Below are 14175 nucleotides of genomic sequence, written 5' to 3' on the forward strand. Positions count from 1 at the left end.
CCTCCACGTGGCCGCTGCGGCCAGCCCAGGCCGGGGGGCCTTTGGTCCTGGTTGGTGACACCAATCGGGACCAATGGGCATCCACGCGTCAGCATCTGGCTGGAGCTGAGGTTTTTGTTTTTTTTGAAAGGGGCTGATTTAGGGGTTTTGGGGATTAATTTAGGTTGTTATTAGGTAGCTATTAGAGAGAAGTGTCCTCTCTTATATCTCCGTACTTGGTTTACCAACGCTACGTACTGTTATGCCTAAACATGGCTTGGATTGAAGTGAAGACAACATGTGGTGCATGTCGAAAGTAATACTAATCCTAACTTGATCAAGTTTGGATTGTACTACTTTCGACATGCACCACATGCATGTTGCCTTCACTTCAATCCAATCCATGTTCATTTCACCCGCTGATATATAATAACTCTTCATGCGTGCATCATGCATCATCATATATAATAACAAGTCCTACTAATCATCATCATACAACTTCTACTCGTTATTAATAACCAGTCATACGATCATCATCCTCATAGTCATCGAACCAACCCTACTTAATTGTTCTTAGCACATGATCATCAGTATTAGGTTGGACCAAAATACCCTCTTTAAGGTAAAATAGCATAAAACAATATAGACCCTGACTCTCCATTATGAAGAATGGAGATCATCCTATCTCCAATTCTTGCGCTTTGCTTCCTTTTGCTTCCAAGAACCTTCCTGCGACTGTCCATACATTTTTTCCATTCTTTGATTTGCATGTCTCCACTTCTTTTAGAAATCCGGTATGGACAGTTGAGATTCGTAGGATGACCTGGTTGTATGTTCAAAACATCAAGCCTACCATTCTGATACATCAAATGAGGCACACAATCCTCTGGGATTATCTGTTGAAAAACATAGTAATAACTTCATAGTTAGCAATGATGTACTAGTTTTAGAAGTATGCAAAAGATGCACAGATGTCGTAATAGTAAGAAATCTTACCAGGGTATCTCCATAGTAGTTACCGTAGTTCAACACGTGCACTAGTGGCACGTATTGACCATAATGTGGAGGAGTTTTACAACAGATATTGTAATTCTCAAGATCAGTACAAAATCTGACCAGATGAGTTTTCTCCTTATAAGTTAACTCAGAGCCATCGGTGTAGTAGGTTCTATCTACCATGTTCCGCACATTGTTTGAACAATCAAAATAAGCTGTCAATGAAAATAAGCTGTCAACTATTTTGAAATGAACAATATAAATTAGCTAATAACTATGTTTGAGAAACTCACATAGCGGTAGAATTGGAGGCGTATCAACAAGGACCCAAATGTCCATATTGTCTTGCTCGATGTCAGGATCACCAAGATCCATGGTGACAAGCATACCCTCATCAAAACCATACATCTTGCAAAATGCTTCCCAATTTTTGCAACCAAAATGGGCTACGCTCTCAGAATTATACAGATTTACTTTAAAATCTATATCATGATGGGTCCTTAGGTGAATTTTCTTTGTTTTCATACTTTCATAGTCTTCAAAACCCATCCTCTCCAAGACGTAGCGTCTTGCATGGCATGGGATAAGCTAGCCGAATTGTAAAAGATGAAAAGTACACGTTGAAATAGTTGAAGTCGTGCTTAATTACGAAAAAATAACAGTTGTCGTCGTTGCGTACCGTTTCAACATCGAAGGTCTCCTCCAGCTTAATACTGAAGCGCCAATCTTCGTCCAGGTGAGGCCTGTCGCACTGACCTCGGTCATCGTGGCACCAGTCGCACTCTGGGAGACTTTCGTCGTCCGAGTACGACATTTCCTATGTTCATAATTCAAATATTAAACGTCTACAATTAAATATATGTACTAAAAAACCTAAGTTAGATCATTATTATTTATCACGGGTTGACTATCGGTTTGTCGAGTCTTTTCTTGAAAACTCTCAGCTCACGTGGTGTATACATTCGACCGTTGGTGATGGTCCCTCCTCCATTTGTCCCCGAGTGCATTACACCAAAATGTCTAGCACACGGGAACAAAGGAGAAGCGACCCCCACGACAACAGTCGGGATTCTTCATCCTCTCATATATATATGGTAGAACTCTCCCTCACTGATTCCTCTCTGACATTTGCGACCGTCGGTGATGGTATGGTAGCTCCTCCTTTCGTTCTCGAGTGCATTACACCAAATTGTCTAGCACATGGGAACGAAGGAGAAGCTACCCCCACGACAACAGTCGGGATTCTTCGTCCTCTCATATATGGTGGAGACTCGACAGACTTACAGTCAACCCGAAATATCGTTTAATTATCTTTCTAAAAGAGGATTTGGCTAGTCTCACCTTGATGTTGGAGGGGGCGGTGACGGGGACGACGGCGGGGATGATGGAGGGGCCGGGGGCTCCTAGATTTCTGCGAAAACAAAAACCCTATAAGCTATCAACTAATCATATGCATACGCCTTGCATAGTGCTCTCCAATTTTAGCATTCAAAGTAGGAGTAGTTTTCCACTTTGAGCATTCAATAAGCAAAATCAAATCACAAAATAAAGTAGTATTCAAATTAGGATGCATTCAATTATAAGCAAAACTACATCATCTCCATGCGTCTGTACATCGTCGAATATTATCACTAATACACCTCGAATACTATCATACATATAGCATCGCTAGTATAGCTAGAACAGTAGCGCCCGACGGGTATCGGCGCGGGCGGTGGACACCCAAAGGGACGGAGCCATCACAGGATCATAGCTCCAGTGAGATCCCTGAAGAACCTGCCAGGTATTGTCGAACCTGCCCTCCAACGCAACCATGTAGCGACGGACGTGCTGGTCCTCCTCGCTGACACGGTGACGTACCACCTCCGCGGTGTCCGGAAGCCTCGGCACCGTCACTGGCCCATGCGACCGCCACCAAACAAGGATCGGGTCAACGACGGGCTGGCTCCTCACCAACCTACGCCCACCGGAAGGTAGCACCTCCCAAAACCAGCCCGGCGGAGCCCAGTCCCGGACATGGCCCCTCTGATCAAGCCGGCCTTCTCCGCCGAGTCGACGACGAGGATGCGGGATAGGCATCGTCGACGTCGATGCGGGATTAATTGCTTGAACTAAAAAAATAAACTAATTCTATTAATTTTCTTGCTAAAATAAAGTAGTTCAACTAGTTCAACTACTAAGCACTTACTATAAATAAATAAAATAAAGTAGTTCTTACTAAAAAGAAACTACTTCTATATATAGTAAAATAAAGTAGTTTTATTAAATCAACTAGTTCAACTACTAATTAAGCACTTACTATAAATAAAATAAAGTAGTACTTACTAAAATAAACTACTTCTATAGTAAAAGAAAATAGTTTTATTAAATCAACTAGTTCAACTACTAAGCACTTACTAAAAATAAACTTGTTTAACTAGTTCTATTATATTTAACTAGTTCAACACAATTTTTTTCTAAATATGCACATATATATACATAAATTGACAAAAAACATCTAATTCAACTAATCTAAAATACATGGAAAAACATCTAATTCAACTAATCTAACTAATTTTATTAAACACTTACTAGTATATATACATGGAAAAAGTACATATACAAAAAAAATGAAAAAAAAGGATTCGGGGCGGCGGCGGCTCACAGCGGGGCCAGCCGGCTAGGGCGACGGCGACGGTGGGGGCGGCGGACGGCGTCGGCGTGCAGAGGATCCGGGCGGGCGCGCGGAGCAGGGCACGGGCGACGGCGACGGCGTTGGCGGCGGACGGCGACGGCGTGGGCGGCGGACGGCGTCGGCGTGGGCTCCGGGGCGGGGGCGACGGCGATGGCGGGGGCAGCGGACGGCGACGGCGTCGGCGTGGGCTCCGGGGCGGGGGCGACGGCGACGGCGTCCGGCAGCCTGGCGGCGTCCTCTCCGCGCGCGTCGTCGGGGGCGAACTGCAAGATGCAAACCAAAATTTTCACAAGTGTGCCTTATATACATGAAGCTTTAGTCCCGGTTCTTGTCACGGACCGGGACAAATGCCCCTCTTTGGTCTTTGGTCCCGGTTGGTGGCACCAACCGGGACTAAAGGTTGGGCATTGGTTCCGGTTGGTGCCACGAACCAGGACCAAAGGTGTGCATTGGTCCCGGTTCGTGGCACCAACCGGGACCAATGTCCTGCGCCTGCCAAAGCCGCGGTGCGGTGGGATGTTTAGTCCCACCTCGCTAGCCGAGGAGCGGCAGGACCTGTTTATAAGCCCTGCCCCGCCATCTCCATTGAACTCCTCTGAACTGCAGGCCTCTGGGCCTAATCTTGCACTACTATGCCTGTGGGCCTGCTGCGGGCCTGAATCTTGGCCCATGGATGGGTTTCTAGTTGTATTCAGGCCGTGGTGGCCCAGTAGGTGGCATTTTTTTATTTTTCCCAGTTTTTTTGTTTTCTTTTTTGCTTTGTTTATTTTATTTTGTTTCTACTTACAACAAAATACTTATTTATTTTATTTTGTTTTGTTTCTAATTACTTATTTATTTTACTTTATGATAATTCTTTTTGCTATTAAAGTTTCTATCAAAAAAAGTTCTTTATGAAAATTCTTTTTGCTTTTAATGATTTTGAACAGAAAATACTTAGATAATTTTAGTTGCATCAATTTTATATGATTTTAGTTTCAATAATAGTAGAGGTTTCTTATAATGTTTTGAACAGAAAATACTTTGTTAATTTTAGTTTCATAAATTTTATTAAAGTTTATTTTATTCTGTTTCTACTTATATATTTTAATAAAGTTTATACTATTTTGTTTCTAAGTACTTATTTATTTTATTTGTTATTTTTCATGCATTTACTAATTATTTTAAGCTATAAGACCCTAAAATTGAAAAACATTTCAAATGAACTCTGAAAAGGTTGAAAGTTGGCATGGTATCATCATTTCATCCACATAGCATGTGCAAGAAAGTTGAGAGGGTTACGGCAAAAACTAGATGCACTTCGTGTACAAAACGGACAATCTCTTTCAAAATATCAGGATTTCATACGGAAACTCGTCTGTTACAAAGGGATTTCATTTTTTAAAACTTATTTGAACTCCTGACTTTTTGTGTGTTCAAAATGCACCATTCAAAGCCACATCATCATTTTTCAATCCTTTCTGACTTCATTTGTTATTTTTCATGCATTTACTAATTATTTTGAGCTATAAGACCCTAAAATTGAAAAGCATTTCAAATAAACTCTGAAAAGGTTGAAAGTTGGCATGGTATCATCATTTCATCCACATAGCATGTGCAATAAAGTTGAGAGGGTCCCGGCAAAATTTGGATGCACTTCGTGTACAAAACGGACAATCTCTTTCAAAGTATCAGGATTTCATACGGAAACTCGTCTATTACAAAGGGATTTCATTTTTTTAAACTTATTTGAACTCCTGACTTTTTGTGTGTTCAAAATGAACCATTCAAAGCAGAGACTGATTTTGAATGGTGCATATTCAACACACAAAAAGTCTGTAAAGATCGCCAACCCCAACATAAAAAAATGAGCATAGATGCGCCTATAGAGAAAATTCAACCTAAATTCATAATAAATTTCTATGAATTTCAGAGAAACTCACTATGAATTTAGGTCAAATTCCCTGTATAAGGGCATCTATTTTTATTTTGAAAGGAGCTCAACAAGGCAGAGAGGGACGGGCTTATAAACCGGTGTGAGCGCCCTTCGGTTGGCGAGGTGGGACTAAACTCTGGCCGCAACGAGGACCAACCCTTTAGTTCCGGTTTGTGGCACAAACCGGGACTAATGGTCATGGGCCAGGGGCGAGGCGCATTGGTCCCGGTTCGTGCGTTGAACCGGGACCAAAAGGTCCAGACGAACCGGGACCAGTGGCCCACGTGGCCCGGCCGGCCCCCTGGGCTCACGAATCGGGACTAATGCACCCCATGGGTCCCGGTTCATGCGGAACCGGGACTAATGGGCTGGCCAGGCCCGAACGAAAGCCCTGTTTTCTACTAGTGGTCACGCTCGATGAGCTCTTTGCTCAGATGAGCAACTTCGACCAGAGGGTGGCGCTCTACCGCGGCAACGACAACGACTTCAAGTCTTCGGCCAACGGTGCTTCACGTGGCTGTGGTGGCTCCTCCCACTACTGTGGCCCTCCGAGCAAGGGGCAAAACGGCAACAACAACCCTCGCGCCAACAACAACACCAACAGCGGCAATGGCAGCGGCCGGCCCTCCTACAACAACACCAAGGGTCGCCGCAACAACTCCTCTGCTAGGTCTCGCCCCGATGCTGTCAAGTGTCAGATCTGCGGCAAGCTGGGGCACTCCGCGAAGGACTGCTGGTACCATTTGAGGATGACAACGACTCATCCCAAGACGAGAAAGTAGCCGGCGGTGCTGAAGGATCGTATGACGTCGATACAAACTGGTACGTGTGGTGCTACCAACCACATCACGGGCGAACTAGAGAAAGTGACCATGAGGGAGAAGTACCGCGGCCCCGACCAAATCCATGCTGCCAATGGAGAAGGTATGAAAATCTGTCATATTGGTCACTCAACTATTAAAACCCCTCATCGAAAACTTCATCTTAGAAAAATCTTGCATGTCCCTAAAGCCTCCATGAATCTTCTTTCAGTTCATCGAATCACCCTTGATAATCATGTGTTTCTTGAGTTTCACCCCTTCTTATTTTTCATCAAGGACCAGGTCATGAAGAAAATCCTATATCGAGGTATATGCGTTCGAGGACTGTATGTGTTGATTCCCGAACTTAGGAGGCTCAATAAACAAGCATGTGGTGTCACCAAGCTCTCATCCTCTCGGTGGCACGATCGTTTAGGGCATGCATCATTTTCTTTAGTTGAAAGATTGCTTAGGAAAAATAAGCTCCCATATGTTGGAGAGCACAATTGTGAAACAATTTGTGATTCTTTTCAAAAGGCTAAAAGCCATCAATTACCATATCCAATTTCTATGAGTATTTCTACCAAACCTTTGCAACTCATTTTTTCTGATGTTTGGGGTCCTGCCCCCTCCTCTGTTGGTAGACATAGTTATTATGTGAGTTTCATTGATGACTACAGCAAATATTCCTGGATCTATCTTCTTAAGAAAAGATCTGATGTGTTTCAAGTATTCCAAAATTTCCAAGCTTTAGTTGAGAGGAAATTTGATAGCAAAATACTTGCTGTCCAATCTGTTGGGGAGGGGAATACGAAAAGTTGAATTCCTTCTTCCAACAACTTGGTGTATCTCACCATGTTTCTTGCCAACATGCCCATCAGCAAAATGGGTCAGCTGAGCGCAAGCACAGACACATTGTAGAAGTAGGGTTTTCTCTACTTGCACGTGCATCTATGCCACTTAAGTTTTGGGATGAAGCCTTTCTCACCGCCGTGCATCTCATCAATATATTACCTAGCCGAGTCATCAACTATGAAACTCCCACTGAGCGACTTCTCCACACCAAACCTGAGTACAAGTCACTTCGTGTCTTTGGATGTGCCTATTGGCCAAACCTCAGACCTTACAACAATAGAAAGCTCATGTTCCGCTCGACACAATGTGTATTTATTGGCTATAGTGCTCAACACAAAGGCGTGAAATGCCTCGATGTTTCCACCGGTCGTGTCTACATCTCCAGGGATGTTGTTTTTGATGAAACTAAATTCCCCTTTGCCGATCTTCATCCCAATGCCGGAGCACTCCTTCGCCAAGAAATCCTCCTATTGCCCTCCCATCTCACCGGTGATGTCATAGGGGAAAACAGTTGCGGTGAACCAATATTGGCTGATTCTCATAACAGCATGCATGAGATTTTTGGCACTGCAGGTGAAAATACAGAAGAAATCGCTGCAGAAAATGAAGAAAATAATGCGGCGCCTAGGTCATATTTTATGTGTCCGCCGCCAGGGAGCAGATCTACCTCGGGATCGCTGCAGCAGCAGTCTGGCGGCGCATCCTCCGCGGGATCTGCACCACAGGAGCGGGCCAGTGCGCCGGCTTTTGGCTCCGCGCCACCCGTCCGTGAAAGCGACCGTGCGGGCCACCCTGGCGACGACGCACGAGCGTCTCCCGTTCGTCCTACGCTCGATTCCGTCCCGGGCGAGTCCGCAACTGCCACGCGGTCCGTGGCTCGGTGGCCCACTGACGAAACGCGGTGCTACACCCGGCGCGCTGCACCAACCGCGCCTGATGCGCCTCCACCAGCCCGACCGGCTCAATCATCGCGCCATGATGGCGTGCCAGCTGGGCCTGGCGCGACCCGGCGCGCTGCACCAACCGCGTCTGACGCGCCTCCACTAGCCCGACCGGCCCAATCATTGCGCCATGATGGCGTGTCAGCTGGGCCTGGCGCAGGATCCTCTGCGCCGTCTTCGTCACCTCCGCCTCTGCGTTCGGCCACAGAAGATCCTCCAGCGCGCCGATCCGAGCCAGCCGTATCAGCCTCGGGATCCGCCGCTGCAGGGGATGCTCCTGGATCTTCTGTGGAGCCCTCTACACCACGGACAAGGCTACAAAAGGGGGTACTTAAGCCTGTAAATTACAAAAATATTACCAAATTTGGTTTGGCTTGTTCCACAGGTGAACCTGCTACGCTTCAAGAGGCACTGGGTGATGTGACATGGAGAAAGGCCATGGAGGAAGAATACATAGCACTGCAAAGAAACAAGACCTGGCATCTAGTCCCCCCACAGCAAGGTAAAAACTTGATTGACTGCAAGTGGGTTTTCATAATCAAAAGAAAATCTGATGGAACTATTGATCGCTATAAAGCTAGGTTGGTTGCAAAAGGTTTTAAGCAAAGGTATGGTTTGGACTATGAAGATACCTTTAGTCCAGTCGTAAAAGCTGCCACCATTCGCCTCGTTTTGTCTATTGCTGTTTTCAGGGGATGGAGTCTTAGACAACTGGATGTAAAGAATGCGTTTCTTCATGGTGTTCTGGAAGAGGACGTCTATATGCAACAACCTCCTGGGTTTGAAAACAAAAAGTTCCCCTCACATGTGTGCTAACTTGACAAAGCTATATATGGTCTGAAGCAGGCCCCTAGAGCATGGTACTCACGTCTCAGTCACAAACTGCAAGCACTTGGGCTTATCCCCTCCAAGGCTGACACCTCACTGTTCATTTACAACAAGTCAAATACTTCCATGTTTTTGCTTATCTATCTTGATGATATTATTGTCACTAGTTCATCTAATGAAGCAGTGGCAGGACTGTTGAGGGATTTGAGTGCTGAGTTTGCTCTAAAAAATCTGGGAGACTTACACTTCTTCCTAGGTATTGAAGTACAGAAACATGGATATGATCTTCATCCGTCTCAGGAAAAGTATGCAACGGATCTGGTAAAGAGGGTTGGTTTGCAAGGATGTAAACCCTCATCAACTCCTTTATCAAGCTCTGAAAAATTGTCTCTGACAGAAGGAAACCTCTTGAATCAAGAGGACAGTGCCAAGTACAGAAGTTTGGTAGGTGCACTTCAGTACTTGACCCTTACAAGGCCAGATATATCCTTTGCTGTTAACAAAGTATGCCAGTTTCTTCATGCACCCACTACTGTTCATTGGACTGCAACTAAGCGCATTGTCAGATATGTTAAACATACTTTGGGTACTGGTCTTACTTTCAGCAAATCATCATCTATGCTTGTTAGTGCTTTCTCAGACTCTGACTGGGCAGGCTGTGTGGATGACAGACGATCAACAGGTGGTTTTGCTGTGTTCTTTGGGCCTAATCTCATATCATAGTGTGCAAAGAAACAAGCCACGGTATCAAGGTCAAGTACAGAGGCAAAATACAAAGCTCTTGCAAATGCTACAGCAGAAATTATCTGGGTTCAGTCTTTGCTAAGGGAACTTGGCATTAAACGGATTCCAGCTCCATGCTTATGGTGTGACAACCTTGGTGCTACATACTTATCAGCTAACCCAGTTTTTCATGCCAGAACAAAGCACATTGAAATAGACTTTCATTTTGTCAGAGAAAGAGTTGCTAGCAAGCAACTGGACATTCGGTTTATCCATTCTAGAGATCAAGTTGCTGATGGATTTACAAAGGCGTTGCCTACAAAAAGCTTTGAAGAGTTCAAGCGTAATCTCAACTTATGTAAGTTGTGATTAAGGGGGAGTGTTAAACATGCTACATGCGTCAGGTTTAGCCAGGTTGGACTCGTAGAGATGTAGAGATATACATTGGTTGTTTAAGTTAGTTCTATCTCTTGTAACCGAATATATTCTTCTCTATCCCTTGTATCCCAAGTTTGTAATCTGAACAACCTGTACGCATGTACCAGAGATAAGCGCTGGCTATATAAACACGAACCCGTCGCCCTCGGTAGGGTACTACGTTTCCCTAAACTTTCCACAGCCACTATGATATTCTTGGCAGTTGGCACAGCATATAAATTAGGTCCCATGCGACCTTGATTTTCATCTTCATGAACAAAGTTGAGGTATGCTCTCTTCTAGTGCTTATACTACTGTTCGCTAGATGTAACTCGCGATCAATACTCCTCTGCTTCTTTAAGTCATATTCTACTATTTAGTAAGATTAAAAATCATAACACTGAGCTCCCATGGATTTCTTGTGCTCCATTTTACTGATCATCTTGAGGTAGTTGAAGCACGAAAAAGATGCCAAGGGTCTGTTGGGTGTGGAACACGCAAAGTTGCTTCATGTTCCATGAATCATGCATGCTGCATACAACTTCTCCGCAAAGGAAGAGCAGACAGCCACATTTCATAGCTTAAAACTCCACGGCTCCACCTCTTTTGCAACGACCAAAACAACAAAGGCAACTGCAATATCTGTTTCTAATAGAATTCTATCTGCTGTTGCGTTCCTGTTGAGTCGTCTTTTCCCCTTAGTATGTGCACTGCAACTCTGCACTTTGCAAGTAATTGCCATTTCTATATTAGCTCAAGATTACCTCGCATATAAGGTGCTATTTGTTATTCGATTTCTGCATGCATTTGATATTCTGTCAAAATCGAGCTACTCGAAGAATTTCTCTCTATGCTCATCAGTTTTCATATTCTGTTGATTTGGTTTGAAGGTGCCAGGTGCTGTTTGGTCAATATGATTGTTGGTGGTGGCTATTTTGAAGGTTCCCATGATCATAATCCCATGGCAGAACCTTCAAGAAAAGCTGACTTTGCAAGTGAGAGACAGAGGAGGGAATGGCTGAATGAAGCGTTCTGGGCTTTAAGAATGCTCCTCCCCAATCCTAAGGTTTGTCTTTTTCATCATTTTTGCAAATTTAGGTGATTTAGTGACTTTTCAGATGTACAGAATACTCAACTACTAGAAGATAATGGAATTTTAAATAACTTTATCCATTTCTTCTCGATGTGTTAAGAGTTAAGACGCTCAAAAGTGCCAATATCAGAATACTATGCAGCCTAATTGACCCGTGTTGTGTAAAAGATCAATAAAACCCCTTTTGAAAACTGTCATCTGTCTAAAGTAGATTCAAGAAACATGAGTTAGATAATATGCTTCTGCTGATTTTTTTTACTGAGTACTCGTCCGATCTCTGATGCTACATTACATTCAATCTGATACTAATATCCTATTAAAAGTGATTGCCACGAAATAGATCCATGCTGTGCTGTTTCAATAATACTTGCCCCACATATCTTGATCGAGCGTGTCAATACCTTCTATTTAATTATGAGAGATTAATGCGCTTATCTAAGTTCGATATGGCATAAATGAGCTACAGAACTTTTTACTAGTGTGACAGGGTCTCAAATGTAGAGGATGCCATTGAGTACATACATGAGCTGAACCGGACAGTGAAGGAACTGAAGATCCTAGTAGAACAGAAGTGGCATGGGACTAATAGGAAAAAGATGATAAAGATGGACGGAGAGGCAGCTTCCGATGGCGAAAGCTCATCGACGAGGCCAGTGAGCGATGAGCAACAATGAGCTCGATGGGGCCATAAGGAGCTCCTGGGTGCAGAGGAGGTCCAAGGAGTGCCATGTTGATGTCCACATAGTGGAAAATGCAGTAAACGTCCAGCTCACTGAATGGAAGAACGCCAACTCCCTTCCTCATGCTGCGAAGGTTCTCGACGAGTTCCATCTTGAGATCATCAGCGTGGTTGGACAGATTGTTGACGATCACCGCATATTCGTCTTCAACACTAAGGTACTGAGAGGATATTGTTTCATTTAAGCAGCATCAGGAACCCCTTTCCTGACATCACCGATTATGATTGATAGTAATGGTAAATCGTCCATGGTGACGCAGGTGTCCGAAGGCTGCTCGGTGTATGCCCTTGCAGTGGCCGAGAGGCTCCTTCAAGCAGTGGATGCACAGCACCAGGCCCTCAACATACTCGGCCAGGCTCTAGCAGCCAAAGTGACTATCTGAAGAAGTTCATAGTCTGCAACTGTCTTTGAGTAGCAATTTCATGTCTGTTCTCTCAGTGAGAAATGTGGTTAAATCGGGCTTTGAGGTGGAGATGACTTTGTCTTGTGCAATTTGATAGCTCGCAGAAATTGTTAATCTCGCACGAATCATATATTTTTTGAACATAGACGCTAGGAGCGTCCGGCTTTAAATTAATAAAGCCACCAGGCGGGATCCACACAAATTAAGTCTTACAAATCGAATAAAACAGTCATCGAGCCCACGGCTCAGGATAAAGCTCAGAAGGTTACATCCACAAGTTCAATAGCGCAAAAGCGGAGCATCAAGACAAAAGCTAGCTAAAAGTAGAGGTCTCATGATCAAGCCGTCATCCCTTGTCGAGCCTTCACCATGGTCGTCTTGATCAGCTCCATCGTCTCGTACATGCGTTCGACGTCACGCTTCTTCCCCAGCGGTGCCCATACCTGAAGAAAAATATGACATTTGAAGATGATATCAGCGGGGTGGACCGGGAACTTGTGTTCTATCGTAGTTTTGTTCCGAACCGTCCAAAGGGACCAAAGAAGCGCCCCAACGCATCTCCAAACGATCCTAGCATTGGCCCCTCTTTGCGACGTTAAGATAGAAAGCACATCGTGGCTAGAGTGTGGATTCCAATTTTGTTTGAAAGCGTCTCTAACCGCACTCCACGCAAATCTAGCGAGCACACATCCAAAGAACACATGGTTCGCGTTTTCCCCTAAACCGCAAGTGGTGCACGTTCCGTCTGCCGGCCCATTGCGTTTGGCCACGTTATCCGAAGTAGGTAAGCGGTTGCGAAACATTTACCACAGGAAAATCTTGATTTTGAGAGGAATGCCAGCCTTCTATAGCCCCCTAGCTATATCCAGCGTATTACCCTCGGAGAGCTTGTCGTATAGGGACTTGACCGTAAATCTATTGGAGGAGGTCAACTTCCACGTAATCGTATCCGCCCCATTACTACGAGTCAGCCCTCCCAAGTTAGCCGCCAAAGTGTCCCAGCTAGCGGCCTCCGTCGTCTCTAGAGTCCTAATAAAAGAGATGGCTGGAGGTTGGACTCGCATAGCATCGACCACCATAATGTCGGTGTCCGTTGCCAATTGGTACAGTTCCGGGTGGGATTGCCACAACGGTTCCTGACCCCACCAATGGTCGAGCCAGAAGCGTGTGGACTTGCCATCGTTTACCCGGAACTGCGCACCCACTGTAAAAGCCGGTCGAACCGCTTGGACCCCGTTCCAAAATGCCGAACCGTTGCTTTTAGCCTTGAACAAGTTCCCATCCGGGAAATATTTAGCCCGGAGGATGTCTGCCCAGAGTCCCAACTCGTTTTGGGCGAGACGCCACCACCACTTAGTGAGCAGGGCCACGTTCATGAGTTTAGAGTTCATAATCCCTAGGCGGCCAAATTTTTTTGGCCTACAAACCGCTGCCCATTTCATTAAGTGGTACTTGCGCTTGGTCCCAGCTCCTTCCCAAAAGAACCGGGAGAGCGGAGTATCGAGTCTAGCGTGAACCCCATCCGCAAGTAGGAACATTCCCATTGTGAATATAGGAAGGGAGGATAAGCTCGAGTTGGTGAGGATAAGCCTCGCCGCCGAGGACATAAACCTGCCCCTCCAAGGGCTCACTCTGTTAGCGACTTTCCCATACAGCGGCTCCCATTCCGCTATGGTAAGTTTCTTGGTCGAGATCGGGAGGCCCAAGTATTTAATCGGGAAGCTCCCTAGCTTGCAATTAAGTAGATTCGCAATCCGAGTGCTTTCTAGATCCTCCATCCCAGTGGTGATCACTTCGCTCTTCAGAAAGTT

General features: G+C 45.0%; 1 protein-coding gene across 2 annotated transcripts; it reads left to right on the plus strand.

Moving 5' to 3' along the window:
• The first annotated feature begins 10315 nt into the window (after window positions 1–10315).
• Window positions 10316–12449, plus strand: LOC109737390 (transcription factor EAT1). 2 transcript variants are annotated; one of them, XM_073509612.1, is made up of 4 exons: window positions 10316–10415; window positions 11019–11194; window positions 11701–12118; window positions 12221–12449. In XM_073509612.1, exons 3-4 carry the CDS (start codon window positions 11882–11884, stop codon window positions 12341–12343), a joined length of 360 nt encoding a protein of 119 aa, XP_073365713.1. In that variant the 5' UTR covers window positions 10316–10415; window positions 11019–11194; window positions 11701–11881; the 3' UTR covers window positions 12344–12449. The 2 variants fall into 2 exon arrangements, with proteins under 2 accessions (XP_073365713.1, XP_040257022.2); XM_040401088.3 differs by lacking the exon at window positions 10316–10415 and having other exon boundaries at window positions 10425–11194.
• The last annotated feature ends 1726 nt before the right edge of the window (window positions 12450–14175 follow it).

The sequence above is a fragment of the Aegilops tauschii genome, chromosome 2 (assembly GCF_002575655.3).
Source record: "Aegilops tauschii subsp. strangulata cultivar AL8/78 chromosome 2, Aet v6.0, whole genome shotgun sequence".
NCBI lineage: Eukaryota > Viridiplantae > Streptophyta > Magnoliopsida > Poales > Poaceae > Aegilops > Aegilops tauschii.